Source organism: Papio anubis, chromosome 6, assembly GCF_008728515.1.
Source record: "Papio anubis isolate 15944 chromosome 6, Panubis1.0, whole genome shotgun sequence".
NCBI lineage: Eukaryota > Metazoa > Chordata > Mammalia > Primates > Cercopithecidae > Papio > Papio anubis.
Genome location: NC_044981.1, coordinates 135,405,939 through 135,431,629, shown reverse-complemented (window position 1 = coordinate 135,431,629; position 25,691 = coordinate 135,405,939). Strand labels below are relative to the sequence as shown.

Here is a 25,691-nt window from a genome sequence, read left to right as displayed (position 1 = left end):
CTTTCTAAATGAAGCATACTGCCCCATGAGGACAGATAAATGTTGATCCTAGAATAATCCATCTTTACTTAACTTGTAGAGAATTCCAATGTCTTTGTTAATTTGGCTAAAACTTACTGTTGTAAGTATATATTGTTTCCAAATGGAAACAGCATTTTTTTGTGGCATGTGTACATGTGTACATATTTATACTATGTTGTTCTGAAAAGTATGTAGGCCTCCATTATATAAATACTAATTGAAGTAAAATAAAGTACTCTTAAGCATTAAATATTTTAGTAGAACATGATTATATAAGCAAAATGCCACACTGTTAAATCTGACATCGTTCAATGATACGTTTAATTGAATTAGTCCAGTTGCACACTCTCATTGCTCAAATGCTCAGAATGAGAAAGAACTACTTTAGAGGTTACTTACTGATTTTTTTATAGAGGGTCTTCCTTAATTAAACACCAAAAACAGTAAAGTATTACTAATAGATTACAAAGGGAATTGGAAGATTTGCTTTAAGAATTAGTGAACAGAGAAATAGACAATTACAGTTTCTGGCCTGGTGTGGTGGCTCACGCCTATAATCCCAGCACTTTGGGAGGCTGAGGCAGGGGATTATTTGAGGTCAGGAGTTCGAGACCATGCTGGCCAACATGGTGAAATCACGTCTCTATTAAAAATACAAAAAAACTAGCTAGGCATGGTGGTTTTTGCCTGTAGTCCCAGCTACGTGGGAGGCTGAGGTAGGGGAATCGCTTGAAACTGGGAGGCAGAGGCTGCAGTGAGCTGAGATCACACCACTGCTCTCCAGCCTGGGAGACAGAGCAAGATTCCATCTCAAAAACAAGCAAAAAAAAAAAAAAGAAATTAAAGTTTCTATCTCCCACCCTAGATAATACATTTTAATAACTCATTAATTCTTACATGTAAGGAGGAGGCAGTTTGGATTCATTAACTAAAAACAATATTCTTTTTATTTACCCATCTAAAATAATAATATGTACCAGCCTACCTTCTATGGTTAGACCGCTTTCGAATTTCCTCTTGAAAGCTGCATAATTCTTCACTAACCTTCGCAAGTTCTTCAAGAGCCTTTACACATATAAGCAACAGCCCGTTAGCACTTTGAAATGTAAATATTTCTTTAGAAACAGTTCTAGGCCAATCACATCTTACTTACTGTATTGAGGGCGCCAGAACAGCTCTTACTCTCTTCCTCAGAAGTCCTCAGGACAGGCCAGGCCTCACATTCCTTTTGGTTGTCTGTAGCCAGAGGATCCAAAAACCCTACTTCTGATTTTTTTGTTGCTTTTTGTTCCTTACACATTTGATTTCCTCCACTGACTAAGCTCTGCTCTGTTTTATTTTCTTTTCTCAGACCATCTTCGTGATTTGTCCTTATAAATTCACATTGTCCTAAATCGGGGTAATTTGGGGAAGATTCTATCATTTTGTCTGGAATGGTCTTCTCATGGTAAAGATCAATGATCTTAGCACGTTCATTCATATTGATTTCCCTCCGAAGTTTTACTTCCTGGCAAAGCTGTAAGAAAAAGAAAACAAAATTAAAACTTCTTTTCCCTTAATTCACTTTGTTAATATTCTTGATACTAAGCAAACCACTTTGAGTTCTCTTTGCCATATTAAAATATACTTCCTAGGTATTAATGCTTCGGCCTCTAAATAGTGCCTCTAAAATATGGATTAGCTGGAACAAGTTTGATGAAACATAAAGGCTACTTTTATTAGGGCAACACATGGATGCTAATTCTTTCTGACTAGCAATCAATCATTCAAAAAATGAAATAAATCTGTATTTGTATATAAATACAGAAACACTGTCACAAAATTAGAATGACCTGAATCAATTACTGGCCATACTATATAATTGCTTTCAGAGAAAAGCAAGAATTTAACATTCAAGCCATAGTTTCCAAACGTCTGGTCCCACTTGTACACTAACATTTAATTGTCTAAATGCTTGACAATCTCATATAGTAAGTCAACTTACTCTGTTCCTTAAATAGTCACTTGTCAGTCAAAAGATGTTTCCTTTGGTTGGTCAATTACATTGGTGAGGGTTAGACATTACTGAGATTTTTAAAAAATGTCAAGGTGATACACATTTTTAAAAAGTTTCTCATCCAGATTAAAACAAATATGACAAAACCTTACGTGATATAATAGAACTGCAAGGCTTTGATCATCTTTTAGTCTGTATTAAAGTAGAACCCAGATGACTTCTTTATGAGATCTTAGTTAAACCTGCACACACTCATTCAGTTCACTTCTGAACAGAGGAAAGAAATGGCTTTCTCTTTAGGCTTGAGTCATGTAAAAGCTTGTCAAACTTCAAAAGACTGTCAGATGACTATCAAAGCAAATGACTCTATATTTAACAGCCACAATCAATATCTACACTACATGTATTATTCAAGTAATATAACAGATTTATTGCTGCTTCATAAATACCAGTAACTCAGTTGAGAGAAGCACTAGAGTTGATGCCTGAAATATATACGGTGCATTTATTTTTCTTATGCTTATAAATTTATTAGTATTTATTGTATGAAATCAGGATAGCATCAAACTGCAGCCATGAATCGATTGTTTGGTCCCTGCCAAATTATTTGTACTGAACTTCTGTGGGCATTACGGTTTGAGCTGACCTTGAGGGTTATAAGAAGCCACCCTAAAAAGTACTTTTTTTTTTTTTTTTTTGAGACGGAGTCTCACTCTGTCGCCCAGGCTGGAGTGCAGTGGCCGGATCTCAGCTCACTGCAAGCTCCGCCTCCTGGGTTGACGCCATTCTCCTGCCTCAGCCTCCCCAGTAGCTGGGACTACAGGCACCCGCCACCTCGCCCGGCTAGTTTTTTGCATTTTTTAGTAGAGACGGGGTTTCACCGGGTTAGCCAGGATGGTCTCGATCTCCTGACCTCGTGATCTGCCCATCTCGGCCTCCCAAAGTGCTGGGATTACAGGCTTGAGCCACCGCGCCCGGGCTAAAAAGTGACATGTTAAATTTAAGGATGTTGTTGGTGAAACTGTCCTGTTTTTGAGAAGTCATGAGTGAAAACAAAATTGCTTTAGTTGCAAAACCAGGGAAAAATGTGCTATTCCTGGGAAATAAGTTTGCCTTATCATTTGAATTTGAAAGTATATGTACCTGATAATTTTTGTTAGTTACTAGAAAGACTCACTGGTACATTTCATATACGATCCTTCCTCCTGTCTTCAGCTCATCTTTCTATTTTTGTTTTTGCATATTTTATATTATACCTAATTTTATGCCATCTTAAATTTTCTTGCGGACTTATGTGAGGTATGAATAACCAAATAACAATGTTACTGATGGAAAACTATTTTGTACAAAAGTAATCTAAGTTACTTGGTACTCAGCCCTTGTCAATGGTTACCTGATTATTCTACCAATGGATACAGGCAGGAGACTACAGTGTGGGAAAAAAAAAAAAAAAAAAAAAAATCCCAGATGTCTATAAGTTCTATCCAGAATTTCTATCTGGATTATTTCAAATTTCACATGATCCAAGTATGAACACCTTGGTTTTGCCATAGCAAATGCAATGACTGTGGATAGTGGCTGAACAGTGAACTATGAGCATTTTAATAGCCAATACTATATCCTCTCATTAGATATTAAAATCACTGAAGATATATGTGCATACCTGGGAATCTACAAATCTGTAGTACATGACTTAATAATTTACATCTGATTTAACATATAGAACTTTGTGATAAATGTTAAACAAATACAGTCTTTTATGCTTGTGGCATGAGATTATTTTTCCTAGTGTTGATTTCTTAATTTTAGTTTAAAAATTTATCTTGATTCTCTGTGACATGTGAAGAAACTTTCCTCTTGTTTTCCTTGATCTTTCTACCCCAGCTTTGAAGCCTGTAAGAAGGTACCTTTTATACATGTTTGGCATATATATTAGTAAGGGTAGCACAGTGCTGGTATTCAAGTCTTTATTGAAAAGCATCATCTGTAGGCATTAGGGGTAAGCACATTATCTAAACAAATTCCCAGCTATGGAGCTGTATAGCACAGGCAGCAAAATATAAACAGCAGTACAGCTACTCTCCAAGATAAAAAATAAATGACAGCTTTTCTGTCTCCCTGATACAGAAAGAGATGTTATCTCTATGAGGTATAATTTGATGTTTAAAACATATTTCGTGCCTGCTAATTGATAAGGCTAATATTTACCTTAGATGAACTCTATAGAATTGTCAGAATCATTATTGGACAGTAATAAATTTAATCAGACAGCAGTTTCTTTTAACTACATGGCTTTAAAAATTGGTAGACTAATCCTGCATCCCTTAGTTATTTTGCTTGGATGCTAGAATTGTCTGAGACTGTTACCAACTGAACTTCCCAAACATTTGGGAGGCAATGACCTAGGACTACGGGTCAGTTTCTGACTGAACTTGAGTTTTGAATTCTGATTTGACCAGGGAATCTCTTTGTTGATCCAATCTGAGTATGGGTAGAGGGGTTAAAGGAGCAAGTAGACACATTTTCCAAACTATAGAGGGACAAGAAGTATATATTCTCCTATAATCCCTAATCATATACTACATGCCTGCCTTCTCAGCTCTATTTTAGAGGAAGGGCTTAATAGTTACTTTTCTTCAGCTTTCTTCCTACTGTGCCAATTCATATTTTATTCACAGTCAATTACACGGCTGTTAATAAGAAACATGACAGAACTATAAACACATAAAGCACTTACTTTGCCTGCAAAAAAGGTCAAGAAGTCTTAAAGTAACAACTTTGGTAATGTGCATAAAACCATATAAAGTCAATACTATGTATGCTACCAAAAGAAAGCAAGATAAGCATAAATTGTTTCCTGTTGGTGCAAAAGCTTGAATATACATCAATGCAAATGCTTGAAGGAAATATTTAAGGGTCAAAGGACTGAGGGAGGGTTAACGGAAACAAAATGACTGTGTCAGAGTCATGTTATTTTTCATAACCCCTTTTCCAATAAATATGCCACTAAATGTGCACACCTTAATAGAATACATCTCATGTCTACTGCCATTTTCTGTTTGATATATGATACTCCTTTTGATTATACTGAGCTATCTAACATGTAATTTCCTTTAATAGACATTACTCATAAATCTTCTTAGGAAAGATCTATGTTCTAATGCCCAATTATAATTTTACTAATCTATGTCCCACCAAGTATATCTTTCTTGCATTTTAGTCCTGGCCCTGGTATTTGAAAACTCATACAAAATACATACCTCACTTTTGATAAAAAAGCTCTCTCATCAGAAAATAATAAGTTGAAACATTTTAGAGTGACATTTCAAATGCTTAATTTTCATGCAGTGATATAAAATAATCCTTACAATGCCACTGGATAAGATTATGCTATTTTTGTTCTAGTAAATATCACTGAGAAATGCACCTCTTAGGTGGAATAAGGAAAACAAAAGAGTTTCCAATACAAAACAGTCAACAGAATTTTCATCCTGCACTTAAACATTACAGTACATCCACAACAAATTAAAGTGTACCTCTTCTATTTTCTTCTGCATAATCTTCCATTGACTTTCCCATTCCTTTCTTTCATTGTCAAATTGGTCCAGTAATTCCATCTTTTCCTTATGCCAGTTAGTCTCTGTGTTCTCCCACTGCTTATGTAGGTCCATGGCAACAGTGTAAGTGTCGGTGAAGAAGTGTTTCTGCTCTTCTCTGCCTCCTCTTAACCGTTTCTTGGAAGCTTGAAGTTGTTTTATTTGAAGCAGTCTCACTTGCCTTTAAAATAAAGCCTAATATAAACATAACAAGAGAGAGTTCCAAATCCATGTGCTTTCTGGAAATACATTTATCATTTTGTCGAGCCATTCACATAAACAAACTATAGGAAAATTGGACTCAAAAGAAAAGAGATGACAACAGTCTACTTAAGAAGAAACTAACACAGTCAATAAAGTAAAAAGTATTGTCCAAAGTTTTTTTCCCTTTCTGAGACCAGACAGCAAAATTATAGTGGACAAGATGATTAAATGCACATGTGAGATATAATCATCCCTTTAACCACTTACTCTAAAAGTAGATTTTTTCATGAATATCTAAGAGTGGAAGTATATAATTCAAATGTATGGTCACTTCTACAGACTGTGACAGATTCTGCTGCAATAAAATTATTCTTTCTGTTCTGATGCAACCATACTCTTATGACTTAAATTCCTGAAACAGAGCTGGGTTGCAGTCTTAATTCTATGTTCAGAGATCAAGCCTGTGCCCAATGTCATTACTGTGTTACTTATTAAGACCCCAAAGTTGGTAGTCAACTTGGGACTGATGTATCATCCAGAAACTAATCTAAATTATAAAAAGTATATTCATTATGTCACTTCATCAAGGAAAATCTAGAAGCACCAAAACTATCCTGTGAAATATATGTTAAAATTTATCCATGCTCTCTTTTCCTTTGAATAGACTATATACTATAAACTGCTTAGGATATCGAATACAGAGAATTGAAGGAAACATTTTGCTCAGTTTTCAGGGAATCCTCTATTACATTAAGTAGTGACTGAAATAATTAATTTTCTAGCCTTCAGGGATGTGTATTTAAGGTTTGAAGTCACAATTTAAAATACCAGCTATGTAACTCTGGTATAAGTCTAAAATTTCTGAGATTTAGTTTTTTGCATTAAAATGGGGATAGTCATAGAACTGTTAAAAAGATTAAATGGCATACTGAATGCAGAGTAGTTTGAGAAATTTAAGAAAGTTTTCTATTTTTTGCTTTACAAAATTTCATTTTGACTTCAATTAAAAATACTTTTGTATTAAATAAGTCATGTGCCTTTTTAGGAGGTAGAAAAACATGTTTAAAACGTTTGAATCTCTGTTTAAGATAATTGTGCCTATAAGATGTCTAACTCTTCAGTCACTAGGCCATTATCAAAATGCTATAACTTACTGGTGGCAGCTAATGCTAATTATGGACAAAGATCCCAACAATCAATAGCTTTGTGGGTGCCGGCATTACCAAATTAAGCCCACATACCCAAGCAGCAAGCGCCAATTTTGTATTCACAGAAGATAACTGCATATTTCATATCCTAAAAGTAAGATAAATATCGAAGACTAATTTTATTTTTGTCAGACTGTTGTGAACATACATATCTGAGTGGTAAACAGTTTTGAACATAGATTTTTTGAGTCACAATCAATGAATTAGAATAGAATAAGAATAAAAAATGTTAGCTATACATGCAGGGTTCTGCCTTCAAAACACCCTAATAATTTAAGGATCTATATTGTTACTCTACTCTCAAACTATTTACTAAAGATACTTTGATAATTTTTTCCTATGTCTTTGGCAATAGTACTATTATGATTAATTCAGTCAAGAAAAAATACATAATTTTAGATCTAGCTATTAAAGGTGCTATCATGTCTCACTTGTCTTGAAACTAGCAGACTGCTTTAAAACCATATGTAATTAACTGTGTGGTGAAACTACCTTGCTGACTAGAAAGTATTTGCCACTGTAATTTCTTAGGAAGAATGGTGTGCACTGAGATAATAAGACATAACTGCAGATTTAACCAAAGAAGCTAAAAAAGGATGCAGACTAATTTCCAGCTACCTGGAAAAGAGGAGCTATGATAAATCCATGTTTTATCCCAACTGTCTTTAAACACTGGAAATGTTCCGAAATCACCATAAAGTCTTTTCTACAATTATGTAGCAAATGGCTCCAATTTTTCCTTCTATTCCTAACTCTTCTCGAATCGTTTCCACACTACTGTTGAAAGATGCCAGGCCTTTCTCTTTTTAACCTATCAGAAGATCATTCAGGAATACCCTAAATCAGTCTTGCTCTTGATAACAAGACTATATGTAAACCCAGGTAACAGTCCTGAAGCAGAATGAATCCTGCACCTATCTGCAAAGAGGCAAACTGATCGCTTAATATGGAGAAGGGCCAATGTATAGAGCTTTTCCTTTCCAGGCCCAGAGCACTTGCTAGTGCCAAAATATGTAATAGTTATGGATCAGAAACAAGTCTTTACAAGAACATTTCTATAGAGCAATATCTGTGCCAATTTTTTGTGGAAGGATTTGGCCTCCTTAGCATCTCAGTCTTGTCATAAATATAATGTTAGATGTTAACGTAGCCAAACATATTGCTTCCACCTCTAAATATAAAGGGGGAGGGGCATAAAATTATCTTGGAGATTAAGTGAGCAAAAGGGAAAAATGCTTAAAAGATGTGCCTAAACCCTGCTCTGGATCATAGCAAATGCCTGATAAATACTTGCTTCTTGTTTTCTTCCTTCTGTCCCTTGTTCCCTCCCTTCCTCTTCTTGTCTTTCCTCCCTCCTTCCCTTTCTCCTCTCTTTTCTTCATCTATCCCTCTCCCTGTTGTTCTCTGGAAAAAAAAAAACCTGATTATTTTGATCTTTATTTAAAAACGAGATAGAAGCAAGTATAATTGTGTGAACTCTCATATTCTCCATGATCTTCTTTTGCCTTTTTTCAAGTATTTTAAAGATACATGTCAAGTATTTAAAGAAAAAGTTTTATTGTTAGTAAAAATGTGAACAAATCTTATGTAAAACTGCTTTTGTTATAAATCTGACTTAAATATTACAAAAAAAAATCGAACTGAAGGGGCAACTTTGTAGAGACAGAATGTTTCGTAATGAGAAGTTATGGGGTAAAGTGGTTCAGCAGATTCAAAAACTCAATTTAAGTGCTCTCTACTGGGGCAAAAATAAAAGTTCTTTTTGTTCCTAGTTGTCATTCATTTTCTCCCACAGATACTGGCATCTATGTGGGAGAGAAGGAAGGATTTCTGCTGTCTGTGTCCCCTACCCCATATCTCTTTGGCTCTCCAGTTTATGTTGTTCCTTCTAGAATTCCATTTCAGAATAAAAATTTATTAGAGCAAATGTAAGAGGACAGAGTGAGCTGCAGTACTTAGTCACACACCCCAACTCTAAACCAGCATTGCATAATCCCTTTTAACTTACTTCCCCTTTCCAGGGCTGAAAGCCAGAATTATAAAGAGTTGTGAGTGGGTTGCATAAGTATGGTGATGGGAGGCAAATAGTTTTGCTAGTCTTCCGGCCCTACCAGTAAGCAAAGTTTAAGAGTAACATACAAGTCTCACAAGAAATTTTCATCCCCCAGATTAGCCTCCATCTGGTCATGGCAGCAATTCTTTCTCCGAGGGGTGCTCCATTCTTAGGAGACCTTGGTCACTACCCTTTCAACCTCCACCTTGCCCATTGAAAACTGGATTGCAGCCAAACAAACCAAACAGCGTTCCTTAGGGGCAGCTGCTCCATTTCTACTTCTCTCTTTTTAGATTATTGTTTAGAGTACTTGTTTCTTGCTCTCCTTATTTCCTTTTGCTAAACATATCACTTTTCATATAATTAAAGATTTTTCATTTATAAGAGGTTACATATTCCAATAGAAATGCCACACACAGTAGGTACTGCTAATCTCACAATTCCCCTAGAAGACTCATTTGGCCTGAAGATGCTTTGCTTCTGATCAACTTTGATGGACTAGGAATTCCCATGCTTATAACCTATCAGAGTAATGTACCATTTACCTCCTAAATTCTCTATCCCTTTCTCCAGGCTATTTAATCACTTGAATTATTTCAATGAATTATTAAATCTCATTCCTCTCTATTGTTCACTTGCAATTGAATCTTTCTGAAGACCACCGTGATTTGACTTTGTTACAGGGTAAAAGGGAAATTTTTTTCATTGCTGTTTATTGCCGTTTTAGCACATTCCTCATGCTCCAACAAGGTCAAAGAGACACTACCACAATTCCGAATGAATCAACTTTACAGTCTCATTTAATAATCTTCTTTCTTGTTTTCTTTACAGTTATTTACTCAAATTAGAAAACATCCAAGCTGTATGCACACTGATTTTACTTAACTTATAAAATGCAACCTTTAAAGCAAACATTTGGTTTGAGTAAACAATGTCTAAAACTAACCATCGTGAACAAAAGACATAGTGGTAAGTTTCCCTCCTAACTGTAGATTATTCAATTATGAATGGCATAGACTTCAGCTCAAATTACAGAAACACTAACTCTACAGAGAGTCCACCACCACCTTAGATAAAACTAAAATATGTTTTTCACCACAATTTTCAAATATCAACAATCTCAAGGATTGTGAACTTTAATTTGCAAATGTTAAAAGTCTTTATGTGAATAAAAAAATCACATTTGAATAAATATACTTAGTGAAAATCAATGATGGGCAAAGTGCTTTTCAAACAACTGAGAAGCAGTGTTGGAAAAACAGTCTCAAAGAGCGGATGGTACTGTCAGTCCAGAGTTGGGAAATCTACCCTGAGCAGCTGAACAGCCTTTTTCCTAGGAGTCAGTACAATCTGTTAGGCACCCCGCCCACTGTTTTTAAGCCCAGACACAGACAACAGCAGAGACAGATGTTGAAATTACACTCCACTTAAACAGTATCCATAGTTCAAAACATCTCACCAGCAGCCCCTCTGTAGCCTGCCCTAATTAGTCACTTGCTTGTAAACTTGCCGGAAAGAAACATACCTTTCACACTGGGGAGAAATCCTACGGATGCTCGACCACTGGTCAATCTAGCAATGGAAGGAAGTGGATGGCTAGCTGTCTTAAAGAGAAAAGTCTCAACTCGGTGAATCTCAATTCTTTACAAGAAAAGGGGATGCAAAATAAGTCCAACCATTCCACAGAGCAGTACTGACAAGTCCCTTTGAAACCTTCACCACTTTTACAAGTCAAAAAGCTGCTCAGCGTAGTGTCACAGCAGCAGCTGAGACTACAGTGACGTCAGTTACTTGGAGGCGGCCTTCAAGCCACCTCTTCCAACCAGAGCTCTGTAACTTTAGAGCAGCTCCTGCTCTGGGTAAACAACTCCAGGTCCAGGACATTTTTAGCTTTTATAATGGAGCCCAGTATTTTCAAACTTGCCAAAAGAGCTGGTTGTTAACATCATACGATGACAATGGCCAATTTTAGATTTATTTTATTAGGAAAGTAAACTCATTTTTTTTATAGGCAAGAATTATCTCGCTCCTTCCATACTTCTTTCTCCTTCTCAGCTGGTGGTAGGATGTACTCTGCTGCGCCTTTAGAAGTTTGCATCTGGATGTGGCAGAACAACATGTGTAGCATAATTATAAATACTACATACTCTCAAAAGATCTGTGAAAGTTACCAAACTTCTATCTTCAAATAAAATAGAAATGGGACATAAAGTCCAACCTCTTAGCTCTCTGTGATTCTGACAGTGTGTTGCTTTTATCTACAATAGTAGCGATGTCTTTACATTAGAGAAAATCAGAGCCCATGGGAAAGGATGAGATTTCTTACTGTGGGAGGACAAAACACACACACATACACACACACACACACACACACACACACCCCAAATATGAGATACTTATGGGCTTATTTTCCACTGAAGTGTGCCGCAGCCATAGGAAAAGAAAGCAGCCTAAGCGTATGGAAAAGTTCTCTAAATCATGATCAAATCAGCCTGTTCTGAAATGCTAGGAGATCTTGCCTCCCCAGCGACATTTCCAGGTTTATTGTGGCTTTGTACACACACCCACCTGATGGCATTTGGTTTAATTTAGCCAAAAAAGTCTCTAGAGCAATTTTGTGCCTAACTTAGCAAATATACAAGTTTAAACAATAAGGTCTTATCTTCAGGTCTGAAGAGCATCCCTGGTGTGGTCTTTAAAGTAATACATATTTACTGATACTATTTTCACCTGCTTCCAGATAAACATTTCATGAGGAGCTAAAGTTTAATAATAGTAACCTGCTCATAGTAGGACTTTAATACATGTAGGACCATCAAATGAAACCCTACTCTGTGTCTGGAAAGCCTGACATCATAATCTCAATAGCAAAAACAACAACAACAACAGTGATAGTTACAGTAATAATAGTAATTACTCACTGAGGGGCAACTCTCTACAAGGTTCTGTGCTAAGTACTTTGAACAGACCTTTATCTGAGTTCACCCTCATAGCAATTCTGTCTGTAGATACTGATAATCTGATCTTACTGATAAAACCCAAGGCTCATAGTGGTAAAGCAACCTGCAAAAATTCATAGAAACACACCCATGTGGAGGAAAACGGTTTGAAACGGTTTTTTTTTTTTAATTGCAAACCATGGAATTTTGTCATAGAGATCTAGGTTTCAGTTCTACTGCCACCACTTATCTGTGTGATCTTGTAGACCCTGATTCTTCCTTAAAGAGATAATTATATTTACTTTAAGAGGCCATAAGAATATGAGGGAATATATATAGCGCCAAGCACACAATAAAGGGTAGTTCATGTCTACCTCCATACTTATGAGGCTAGGAAGAAGATTCTTTGAGAGAGGGAGAGGGAGGAGGGAGTTGCACAAAAACATCAATACAGAATTATCTTAACATTTGTTTCCGGTCGGGCGTGGTTGCTCACGCCTGTAATCCTAGCACTTCTGGAGGCAGAGGCAGGTGGATCACTCAAGGTCAGAAGTTCGAGACAAGCCTGGCCAACATGGTGAAACCCTGTGTCTACTAAAAATAAAAAAATTAGCCAGGCATGGTGGCGCAGGCCTGTAATCCTAGCTACTAGTGAGGCTAAGGCAGAATTGCTCAAACCCGGGAGGCGGAGGTTGTAGTGAGCGGAGATGGCCTCACTGCACTCCAGCCTGGTTGACAGAGCAAGACTCTGTCTCAGAAAAACAAAACAAAAAACATTGTTTCCTTTACCTTTTCTTCTACTCCAAACGTCTTAACTTCTATGTATCACACTTGTAAATCAAATTAAGACTATTTTCTAAATCCTATTGAAAATTCAGATAGTATGTGTCTAAGTTACAAGAGATGTTACGTTGGACTATACTTCCTAAGTGTCACTCAGTAGTACCCATTTCAATCTCTTTTTTCATGGATGTCCCGGTGTGATTGTCCCAGGGCAATCACAAATAATTGCCTTATGTTTTAGAAAGAATTACATCATTCATACCTGATGACATACTAATCTTATAATTTCAATGTATAACAGATTCAAGTGCTTCATCTGCTTCTTGTCACGGTAAAGCTCATCTTAAATTGTACACAGAATCAAATACTAGTGAAAGTCTTTGATAAAAAGTTTACTCCAAGTTTACCACTTTTTCTAGTATTTACCAACCTTTTCTGTTGAATTTTATATATATATGTAAAATTTATATTATATGTTATTTATGTATAATATATAATTTCCATGCCATATTTCACACCCCAAAGACAGAAAGTAAGTCAATTAGCTGATACAGTGCAAAGTCAAGAAATGTTCAGCACAGCTTTTGAGATTTTCCCTTGAAAACTTTTTGTTTTTTAAGAAAACTTTAGAAAAGTTTCCACAATTATGTGCATAAAATGAACAGATTTAAAAGGCTGATGCTGGCATACTCAACCCTAACAGTTATATTCAGACGTCTTAAACTGCCTGAGGTTTTCAAGCAGGTGTCAGAATGACTGAAAACCTTATGGGAAAAAAAAATGTAATTTGTTTTGTAAAGCGGTTTATCTCTAAACCATTTGAACATTTAAATCCTCAAATATGAAATTCACAAATGATTGTCCTATGTTTTAGAAAGAATTACATTATTCATACCTGATGACATACTAATCTTATTTCAACGTAAAACAGATATGTAAAGAAATGTACATAATAACACTTAATGGAAAATAAATGTAGAAACACCGCCTGCTGTCAAGAAACAAAAAAGAAAATTCTAAAAAGGATTGGAAAAGATCTACATTAATAATAATATTAAGGCACAAGCAAAAACATTTTGAAAAGCGTAAAAGAGAAATAATGCGTGCATAAGTGTCACTAGCAGGTGTTTCCAGACTTACAGAATTTTACAGTCAGAAAGAACTTCTGAAATCATCTAGCTAACCTTCTCATTTTACAGTTGAGGGAAGAGGCCCTGAGGGTAACTCATCTGCTCAAGGTCACAAAGCCACTTACTGGCCATTCCAAGAATAGAATCCCGGTCTCCTCATTCCTGGTGGAGTGCCTTGAAGTTCAAAATTCCAAGAAGTGCAAGGGAAGAAAATTGAAATAAGAATGCTGGATATGAGAGGAGACTGAGAAGTTGACTTCTGGCTTTGGCAAATTTTAAGTTCAGTTTTCTTCTATGTCCAAATGAGAGAGATGATACTCTGTCTTCCAAGTATGACCTAAGAATCATATAGCTGAGTATTTATTTATTTATTTTTGTCGTTAAAATAAATAGACAGTCTCGCTCTGTCGTCCAGGCTGGAGTGCAGTGATGTGATCTTGGCTCACTGCAACCTCCGCCTCCCAGGTTCTGCCTCAGCCTCCTGAGTAGCTGGAACTACAGGAGCACGCCACCATGCCCAGCTAATTTTTGTATTTTTAGCAGAGACAGGGTGTCACCATATTGGCCAATCTGGTCTTGAACTCCTGACCTCATGATCCGCCCGCCTCAGTGTCCCAAAGTGCTGGGATTACAGGCGTGAGCCACTGTGCCCAGCCAGCTGAGTATTTATTACCGTCTAAAGAGGCTTATGTCCTTAGCTAATTGTAAACACTGGGTCAAAATAAAAAGGCAAATGGATTTTATCTTAGCAGTTAAAAAGATCTGAAGATAAACACAGCAACATGGCCTTAAGCATGCCAGTACATGTTTAATCTATAGTTTCATTTGCAGAATGATCCTGAAGTATTACAAAGCAGTTACTCATTTGTTCTCTTTATGCTATCACAACCTGGTTGTTATGAGACTGGAGAGCTTCTGATTTCTTGCTTACATCATTTTTCCATTGCTTATTCTTTTACCCTTTAAACATATTTAACAATAAAAGGGGTACTGCGTTTCTATTTTCATCGGAAAGAAGATAGAAAAGATTTAAAAAACTAAACTTGTTATTTTTTGTTTGTTTTAGTTTTGTTCTTGAGATGGTCTTGTTCTGTTACCCAGGCTGGAGTGCAGTGGTGTGATCATGGCTCACTACAACCTCAACTTCCGGGACTCAAGCAATCTTCCAGCTTCAGACTCCTGAATAGGGGACCACAGGCACTTGCCACCATGCCCAGCTAATTTTTTGATTTTTTTTTTTTTTTTTTTTTGAGATAAGGTCTTGTTATGTTGCCCAGGCTGGTCTTGAACTTCTGAGCTCAAATGATCCTCCCTCCTTGGCCTCCCAAAGTGCTGAGATTATAGGCCCAAAACACTATGCCCAGCCTAAACTCATTCTTGTGCATGTTAAAGTTCAAAGGCTACTATAAGGAATGTATTTTAAGAAATTCTTTCTTCTTGAGTAATGTCTTCCTCTTGCAATTGTGAAATTACTTCAAGATCATGAGATCTCAGTTGGTTAGCAGAACTCTTGAATCTCAAATTATCTTCAATTCCTAAGGTCTTGGGTACTTCAATTAACATTCCATGTAACAAATATTTGTGAATACCAATTCTATGCCTGGTTAGACCAAGAGGGCTCAAAGAAGAGTAAGAAGTCCTTGTCTTCAACAGGTCTGGTCAGCTCTGAAGATTCCCTGAAATGTGACATGTAGCATGACTGTTTACATTCTGAGTAGCCCACTACACTGGTATAAATTCACAAATTTGGAGAGTCCCTCCTAGGAGTACCCACAGCATTCCACCAAGGAGATCACGGTTTAGTGTTACTCTCACTCAGCCCTAGCTGCACACTATAATCACACAGAGAATGAAAAAGAAAAATAGCCATGCTGGAACTCTCCCCAGACTTCTGACTCAGACCATCCAGTGGTGAGGTCCTGGCTTCAGACTTTTGATAAAGTTCCACAGCTGATTCTGTCAAATTTGGTCCTGTGTTATTTGAATTCTAGAATGGCAATTTCAACTGTGTGTTAATAAATATCATTTTGATCCTCCTAAAGTACTGTTTTGGGATATAAAATTATGAGGATAACACACAGAATATTTACTATCCACAGAAGTTACATGTTTGGATTATTACTTGCCAGCTAATGTACTATTTTTCCAGTGGGGGATGTTTATCCTTAAAATCATGGGACACTGGCTCTCTCTTCTATTCTGAAGGCTGATGACACGTCAACAGGTTTTTTAGCCAAGCACATCCATCATGGGGCTTATACACAGGCATTTCCAGATGACAGAAATATTCAAAAGACACACATTTGAATGATCTGTTCTTTTCAAGTCGTGGTCCAAATTCTGAACCAAACAGTAACATATTTGAGAAATGTGGGCTATTTTAAAACTAGAAACAGAGCTTGCTCACATTTTTCAAATTTGCTTTTAGCATCTCATTGTATTATTTACAGATTCTTGACTTGGAGGATACTGATAATGATGAGAATAAAATCAAAATAATAAAAAGGACTGCTCGAGGGCTACCTTTTCTTTAGTGACCAGAAGAGTTCCGGGATTGCTTGTCCACCACAAGAGGGCCACCATGAGCCACTTCTCTCTGCTGCGCTGTTTCAGCAGTAAAGCATGGCTCAGGCTTGGTGAGTGTAATTCGAAGGACACAGGAACTAATCCATATTCCCCCAGGGCGTAACTAATCCACCTATATCTTCTACGAGAAATGTTAGATTTATCACTACTGGGTGACAGCATTCTATTTCCAATAATTGCCTAGTAAAATACCACTGATAGAGGAAATAATTATTGGCTAGTCACACTTCGGCACAGAAAAGGAGAAGAGGTAGCACATACTAAGGACTAGAAGGAACAAATCAATATGGGTAGGGCTTTGATTAGAGGTCGGGAAAGCCATCTGTTTCATTCACAGGGCATGGAGTAGGGAAACAGGTGGAAGATCTGAATGGGGAACAGCATGAGTGGGTGTTAGATTTTGAGCACTTGGAGTTCAGGTCAAAAGAAATGTGGCATCATGACATGAGAGGGATACGGTAAAGGATTTGGAGGTAACATTACAGAAAGGGAGGCCTAAATTCACACTTCAGTGTAGCCCCCAGGCCCACTCTAATCAGAAGACTTCTGCAGAACCAGCCAGACCCATTTTCCATGGCCAAGGTCCCTCAGTAAGTCCATATTAGCCTATAAGCACAATACCTTGATGGGTAATTTGCCCATGAACATCTCAAAACTTCATAAAGGAAAAGGGTTTAGGAAAAGAGAGTCGCAAAATGGTGATATCGTGCAGGGCAAAAGCTATTCAAATGCAGGAAGGAGGCAGTAGGTATTTAGTACCTCCCCAAAAGCAGCTGTGTCTGATCCTTCCACTGTATTCTGTTGTTGTTGATGCTATCAATATGTATTGCAAAATAAGATTTCTGTAACCTCACTCTTTTTGTTTGTTTGTTTTTGTTTTTTAGAGTCGGAGTTTCGCTCTTGTCGCCCAGGCTGGAGTACAATGTCATGTTCTCAGCTCACTGCAACCTCCACCTCCCGGGTTCAAGTGATTCTCCTGCCTCAGTCACCCAAATAGCTGGGATTACAGGCGTCCGCCACCATGTCCAGTAATTTCTGTATTTCTAGTAGAGACAGGGTTTTGCCATGTTGGCCAGGCTGGTCTCGAACTCCCGACCTCAGGTGATCCACCCAACTCGGCCTCTCGAAGTGCCGGGATTACAGACATGAGCCACTGTGCCTGGCCAACCTCACCCTTTTTAATCCAACTCTTTTTAATCCCCGCTACTATTTTGAATCCAGTCACTTTCTTTTTTTTTTTTTTTTTTTTTTTTTGAGTCGGAGTCTTGCTGTGTCTCCCAGGCTAGAGTGCAGTGGCCCGATCTCGGCTCACTGCAAGTTCCGCCTCCCGGGTTCACGCCATTCTCCCGCCTCACTCTCCGAGTAGCTGGGACTACAGGCGCCCGCCACCAGGCCCGGCTAGTTTTTTGTATTTTTAGTAGAGACGGGGTTTCACCATGTTAGCCAGGATGGTCTCGATCTCCTGACCTCGTGATCCACCCACCTCGGCCTCCCGAAGTGCTGAGATTATAGGCTTGAGCCACCATGCCCGGCCTGAATCCAGTCACTTTCTACAAATATCAGGTATCTTCAAACTAATAGCTGCATCTGAATCAAGTACATTCCCTCTGAAGTAAGGAGGCTGAACAGAGGCTTCAGTTTCCCCTCTTGGACAGTTTTTCCACATCAAGATGAAGTCCAAGGCCAGGCAGTCCTCATTTTCCTTGACTACCTCAACTAGCTTCAATGTGGCTTTTTCCACCAGATGTAATCTAAGCTTGTTCACAAATGCTAAGGCCCTCTATGCAGTGGCCCGACAGCCTCAGCAGGTACACATTTCCTTTCAGGCAAAGGCTCAGAAGATACACATTTCCTTTCCTGCTTGGATTCCCAGGAGTCACCTAATGCCCGGCAAAAAATTAATTTCCGTACCTTGTCATGTTGAAACCCAGTTATAAATGACTGATCTAGGCCAATATACAGGATGTTCTATTTAAGAAGTCTCACTCTATTTTGTCTGTTCAGGAGTCAGAGACACAAAAGGAGTAACAAAGAATGTGAAAAAACTGTTTATAAGAAAGAATGTACCCTACAACTTAAAGTATAATAATAATAAATAAATTTAAAAAATAAATAAATAAATAAAAATAAAAAATAAAAAAAAAAAGAAAGAAGGAAGGGAGTTATAAACTACGAACTAAACTGAATGTTCTGACTTTAAGAAATAAGAGTATGTAAGTCATTTCTTTAGAAAAGCTCTTAAATTACCTTCCCTTACTAAATCACTTGAGGCAAGTTAAGTAAACTGATGAGTTGCTCTCTGCCCCTCATACTCTCTTAATATTTGAATACACAGGTTAAGGCAGGTACTTTTGAATAAACTTAAAGAGCTGGCTTTAAAGGTACATCATGTTGGCAACCTCAGAAAGAAGTGATGCCATTTCCCAGCCTTCAATAATCACTTATGCATCATGCTTGTTAACACAAGCAGCTCAACTAAAAGCATTCAGAAGAGACTACAGAAAATAAACACATAAAGCACACTGTCTCAGAGTCAGTAATTTCCACAGTTCCATATCTGGAGTATGCATGATATTATAACTCTTCAAACAGTCAAGATATTGCACCACTCATGAATACCTCAGGATGGTTTGCCATTTTCTTTTTTTTATTTTTTTTTTGAGACGGAGTCTTGCACTGTTGCCCAGGCTGGAGTGCAGTGGCACGATCTCAGCTCACTGCAAGCTCCGCCTCCCAGGTTCATGCCATTCTCCTGTCTCAGTCTCCCAAGTAGCTGAGACTACAGGAGCCGCTACACCTGCCTAACTTTTCATATTTTTAGTAGAGATGGGGTTTCACTGTGTTAGCCAGGATAGTCTCGATCTCCTGACCTCATGATCTGCTCTCCTTGGCCTCCCAAAGTGCTGGGATTACAAGCGTGAGCCACCGTGCCCGGCCTGCAATTTTCTTAAGTGAGTTGGTGTTCTAAACTTTTCTGAAAAGTTCTAGTTTTTAAATTAGTGTAATGCTCTACACTGTTAACTGTTTATTTAATGCTTATTTTCCTAAAAAACAAAAGTTGCTTAAAATCATTTTTAAAATATATCTAAAACTTTACTGATAATCTAAATAAAAATCATCAAAACAAAGGCAAGTTTTTATTATCTGAGTTTAATATATGCTAAATAGGAATTTGGATTCAAAAACATTGAAAAACACCAAATATGCAAGTCAATAAAATTTTATGAACATTTTTGTAAAGGCTGAATAACTGCTAACAACCACTGATTATGTATTATCTTAAACTAAATGTTTGCAATTTTATCTTCAGATGTTGGGTTTTGTTAGTACCTTATTTTGAAAAATAGTTGCAGAAAATATGTACAACTCTGAACTAAAAAAGTTTTATAATGGTAACAGTGAAATTGAATAATCAGGAAATGTCAATAGACTTAAGTTTATTAATCATAAATATGTGGGATATAAAAAGATCAGATGGGGCTCTTTAGGACAACATGGCCTGGCTTAACAGTGAGCAGTGCAAGGTAGAGGTTTCTGAGGTTTCTCTTTACATCTAAAAAGTGTTATATTTGCTGCTCTTATTTTTTGATCAAGTGGTTTGTAACAGTACTCTACTCAAAAGGTTCCCCAGAAATATTTAAAATACTACCCATAACTTCACTAGGACAGACACAGGCTAGAACTGCCAGTGAGTACAGAAAATACACCTTTAAGCAGGGAAGACATGGATGAAAATGTATTTAAGTTACATGGAAAGGACCTTTAGAGATTCTGTGATTTGGCCGGGCGCGGTGGCTCATGCCTGTAATCCCAGCACTTTGGGAGGCCGAGGCAGGCGAATCACAAGGTCAGGAGATCGAGACCACGGTGAAACCCTGTCTCTACTAAAAATACAAAAAATGAGCCGGGCGAGGTGGCGGGCGCCTGTAGTCCCAGCTACTCGGGAGGCTGGGGCAGGAGAATGGCGTGAACCCGGGAGGCGGAGCTTGCAGTGAGCCAGGATCGCGCCACTGCACTCCAGCTTGGGCGACAGAGCAAGACTCCGTCTCAAAAAAAAAAAAAAAAAAAGAGATTCTGTGATTTGCACACACTTTCAAAATGGCAAACATGAAAAACAGCCACTACCACTTTCCCTTCTCTCAACTGATCAACACAAAAGTACAGTTTAGAAGCATTTAAGATATTCCCACATTTATTACTGTAACTACAAAGGTGTTCTGCCATCTCCAGGCCATGAAACATTCTATTTGGTATGAGTTTTTATCTGAAATTCTACAAGTAGACTGCTGAGAATGTCAGGACCTACCCATGAAATGTGTTTCATCAAAATGTGAATGACATTACTTTACCTATCGAAAACCAGATAAAAATTAAAACCGCAGAACGTTTTCTATCTTTCATTAGACCTAATTGGTTTACAACTAGGGTTTAAGCAGTTATGTCTTCATGCATACTATGTTTTAACTGTACCATGTCCCAGTAGTTCAATAAATGGTCGACTTTTCTTACTTTCTGGTACATTCTCCACTACCTTCTCTTCAATCTCTACATTCACTTATGGTGTCTGACACAAAGTATGACTCTGCTAGATGAACTGGACTGTAGTTCTATCAGAATGCAGTTACAAACACTGCATGAATATTTGGAATTAAGGCTGAGCTACCAAATTGACAGTCCAAACGTCGTTGGCAGCTAATTAAATAAGCATATCCCATTCTACCACACAAACTAAAGTTGAAGATTGGAGAATGCAGGCCAAAACACATTCCAGGCTCAGGACTGAATTTTCCTTTGTTTTATGAGTTTAGTTACTTATGCTTAAAAATAGCCAACTGAATTCCTTTTTTTCTTAGATCTAGGCCAAATTAACAAGAAGACACTTCTTCCTATGGCCAACAATGTGCATACAAGATAATTTTCTAGAATAAGGCTTGCTCTGTTGAGTTTAGTTTGGTGTGATGTTTAAATAGCACCGCTTCAAAGGTCCAAACAAAAGACAACGCCTTGTCTTAATAATTGAGGGTCTTTTCTCTCTTGGTGAATGAAGAAGCCTCGTTGTTCCTCTTTCAGAAACAACTTAATACAACAAAAATAATGCAAGCAACAGGATCAAAGGGGATGATGCTGGGGATTCTCTTTCTGAGGTTTTGGGCACCATCTTTGTTAACTTATAGTCCCAAGTTTATGTTCTATGCTTTAAGAGATAGGTGCATTCTGGATACTGGGTGCCCGCTGAACAGCTTTAAGTTATAGGGAAAAGACGGCAAGGAAAAAGGTCACTTCGTGCCTGCTGGCAATTTTCTGACCCCACCTTCCACCAACTGGTCCCCAACATGTCCCCTAAGATAGAGGCAGGTCTGAATGCCCTGACCCTGGATGCATTTCTCATTATACACCGCAGTGTGATGGATCTGTGTGTGTACACACAGGCACAACTGGGAGGCTGGTCTATGCAGTGAGTGGGGCAGAGTGGAAAAGAGCCTCCCTGGAATTCAACTGTTCAGTAAAGTTGATTCACTAACTTCAGAGGAGCTGTTGGAATGATCCTATAGCCCCCAGAATCTGTGAGCAGTAAAGTCAGTCCTGCTTCAGCCGACTTTCCTCTCCCCGATATTTCACAGGAGTTTCACATATGGAGGATCTGGATGAGGTTCAAGAGTCTCATGAAATTCTATAAAATCACTGCCTGTATTAGTCTACTTTCACACTGCTATAAAGAGCTTCCCTGAGACTGGGTAATTAATAAAGGAAAGAGGTTTGACTCACAGTTCTGTATAGTTAGGGAGGCCTCAGGAAACTTGCAATCATGGTGGAAGGGGAAGCAGGCACTTTCTCCACAAGGCGGCAGTGGACAGGAGTGAAGGAAGAACTTCTAAACATTTATAAAACCATCAAATCTTGTGAGGACTCACTTGCTATCATGAGAACAGCATGGGGGAAACCACCCCCATGGTCCAATCACTTGCCTCCCTCTACATGTGGGGATTACAGGTCCCTCCCTCAACCCATGGGGATTACAATTCAAGATGAGATTTGAGTGGGACACAGAGTCAAACCTTATCACTGTTTTAGGAATTCACAGGTAAGATTAATACCACTGTTGCCAGAAGGGCAACATAAGGAACATGACCACAGTTCCTAAAATGAGATCTACAGTTGAGGCTGGTGTTTTGGTTAGCCCAGACAGCTCTCCTTCCCTATTCAGGTCACAAGTTATCACTGAGCTGTTTGCACCACCCTTGCATATATTTATGGTGTCAGTCCACCTAAGAATGCCTAGGGATTTTGTTGTAATAACGTGTTAGATCACTGTGGGATCATCTTGAGCCTGAACTCAGTGTGCACACGTGCCTATGTCTCTCAGTGGCTGTGTGACGCTGTGCCCACACACTATTCACCTTGGTTCTCTTTTCTGTTGGGTACTATTCCTATTTACCTTTGATTCTGTGTTTTTGAGAACTTGTATTAATGCAAGCCAAGTTTTCTGGCACCACCACCAGTGCAGAAATATAACTGCTTTATCACTGGAGGTGATATCCCTTCTGGCAAAGGCTGTACAACTAAGTGGAAATGCTCTGGAGAGAATTCAGACATCCACTGAGCAGCTGAAATTTTAAAGTCTACTCAAACCTAGACAACTAATGATCCTATATCTTAGTATCACATAGTTTACTGTAAGCTTTGTTGGGGCTATATCGAACGTGCATTTTAGACAATTCAAATATCTAAAAGTAGTGGTTCTGGGGCATTTAAAAAAATACAGATGCCTAGGTCCGTACATTTTATTTCAATTAGTATGGAGTAGGTCCCCAATTAAAAACTTCCCAGAAATTCTGATGTGCAGCTAGCATTGACAACTACGATCTAGTTATTTCATTTTTGATTCATCACATGATAAAACTAAAATCTAAAGCCAGTTTCTTAAAGTCACACAGGGTAGTGAATATGTATGATGCTTCTGAAGTGAGTGAGTGCATACCATATCACATTTATCTGCAAAGATAATATCAGCAATTTGGACAAGACAATTCTTTGTGATGTGGGATTTCAGGGACCTTGAAGTTCTGATCCCTTCTGTCTAAATGCCAGCAAGCTTCCCAGTCATTGTAATAACCTGCAACACTCCACACACTTCCAAATGCTCTGTAGGTGGCTGAGAGCCTTTTAACAGGTGTAACTGGCTCCAAAGACAATAAATATTTCAGCTAAATTTCAGCCCTCAAACATTTACTTTCAGTTCCTGAAATGGTGGCCTGGAAACTTACCACGGATCTAACAGACAAACTTTAGGTTTTAAAGTGTTTGTTATCCCTGAGATGAAAAATTTTAAAAAGTAAACACCTGAGTTATATATAATTGATTAAACATGGCATTTATCTCATTTCATTCATTTTTGTAATGAAGTTTTACCTAGCTCTCTGAATCTCTAAAATGAAAAGCCAGAAGTGCATACTGACAGATTCCAACCGTTGGTTAACAACTCCTCACTCCAAGTCTCTCCTCCCCCTATCAAAAAACAAACAGAACCAAAAACCAAAACCAAACAAACCCTGTAGACAGTAAGAGCAGTTATTCTAAACTAAAGTTTTAGACTATTGTGAAGGTTTTTTGTTGGTTTGTTTAATTAATATTCAAATGGCTGTGTGGGAGGATGTGACGATAAATAAATCAGAGTCCCTTGAAAGTTAAATTCCTGGAGATTCCAAGGCCCATTACCAATAGCAACTTTTAGAACAAAGTTTTCCACATATTCTTTTTGCAGACGTGCAAGATACTTCACTTTCCACAGATTTTCATATCCATCAACCAGCCTGTGAGTATTTACAAATATGTGACTTCAACAAGTGCGGAGATTGCTGACTCTTGGGTGGCACTGGATAAACTATCAATGAGATGGACAGAATAGGTCTTTTAGGTAGATGGAGTCTATCCAGGCCACTTTCGGTATGAGGAGAAAGGGGGATGCTCAGGTTTACTGAAGTTAGTTTATATCTCGAGAGCACCTCCCACCAGAACTACGCTACCAGTCTTGGATTGTGGTCGAATGATTTCGAGAAAATGACCATATTTAATGAAATTCTAGAGAATGACTGTATTTTTTCCCCATTCAAAACAATTCATATATCATATTTATAGAGCATTTCCTGCTCTGGAGGCATTCTATTATGGAGGATAGGACTCCAAGTAATAAGTTCAATTAGCAATACATGAATTCAAGTATAACAAGTAAAAGCAGGAATGGCAGGTTTGGTGGGAATCTGGTCAAACAGAGTAGGATGGGGATAATTGTTTCCTAAATGAACTAAGACCTAATCCAATCTCATGTTTCCAAGCATATCTCTGTAGACAAAATACATTGGCATTACAACACATTGCTTAGTTTCCATGAGGGTCACATTTATTTCCCATATTTTTTTTCAGATATTTATTGGATGTCAAAATTATCTTGCTAGTTTGATGTAACCTGGCAAAGGTACTTTACAAATGTATGTAATTTTTGGAAACGTGACCAAATTGTGAATGTTTGTCCAGCTTTTGAATAATAATAGTGAGCTACTGAGAAATAATTATGAGACATGTAGTCCATTTTTATATTCAATATGCCAATTATTTATCAAGAGGAGACAAACAGGATGAAAAAGCAGCAAAATTAAAACAATTCATACAGAAAAATGTCACACTTACTTTCTTACCTGAAATATTTTAGTGCTTGGGCTTCTTATTGAATTTGGTCGTGGTAAGATGAGTTGTGTCTTTTTAAAGAAATAAGCAGTCTTCAGTGTTTTTATAGCATTGGTTACTACAGAAATTATACTTCTTTTACTTCTTGTCTTGAAGGGTGAACAAAATAAACAAACTGAAAATACTACAATGAATGGTAGATGGTGAAAAATTTACAGTACAAAAAACAGTGTAAAAAGGAAGACAAGTTTAAATATTGTTGTGTAAGAAAGTGATGAAAATAATACAAGAATGAGAATAAGTAAAATGATAGGCTGGAACATCTGGGAAGGTAAATGCAAAGACAAAGAGAAGAGTTAATTAATAATAATCTTTAAAACTTAAATTCACATCAACTAATTTAAGCATTCATTCAACTTAAGATACAAAAGAACCCCCACCCTCCCTTAAGCCTATATCTATAAAATCTGAAAGCCTAATTTTATACACAGCA

The 25,691-nt window shown here is 37.7% G+C and overlaps 2 protein-coding genes across 4 annotated transcripts in view; both read right to left on the bottom strand.

Moving 5' to 3' along the window:
• The window catches only part of KIAA0408 (KIAA0408 ortholog), a 35,602-nt gene that overhangs the window by 7,749 nt on the left and 2,162 nt on the right, over window positions 1-25,691 (bottom strand). For 2 of the 3 annotated variants that reach the window (XM_021937904.2, XM_021937903.2), the window contains exons 2-5: window positions 25,210-25,521; window positions 5,554-5,808; window positions 1,175-1,537; window positions 1,007-1,086 (exon numbers count right to left, since the gene is read on the bottom strand). In XM_021937904.2, coding sequence (XP_021793596.2) covers window positions 1,007-1,086; window positions 1,175-1,537; window positions 5,554-5,688 — 578 coding nt within the window. In that variant the 5' untranslated portion in view covers window positions 5,689-5,808; window positions 25,210-25,521. Of the gene's footprint in view, window positions 1-1,006; window positions 1,087-1,174; window positions 1,538-5,553; window positions 5,809-10,603; window positions 10,837-25,209; window positions 25,522-25,691 lie in introns of those variants that run through there. The other variant, XM_031667454.1, reaches the window with a different exon arrangement.
• SOGA3 (SOGA family member 3) overlaps window positions 1,292-25,691 on the bottom strand; it is a 72,811-nt gene continuing 48,411 nt past the window's right edge. The window contains exons 7-9 of the mRNA XM_021937905.2: window positions 25,210-25,521; window positions 5,554-5,808; window positions 1,292-1,537 (exon numbers count right to left, since the gene is read on the bottom strand). Of these exons, the coding sequence (XP_021793597.2) occupies window positions 25,411-25,521 (111 nt within the window). The 3' untranslated portion in view covers window positions 1,292-1,537; window positions 5,554-5,808; window positions 25,210-25,410. The remainder of the gene's footprint in view (window positions 1,538-5,553; window positions 5,809-25,209; window positions 25,522-25,691) is intronic.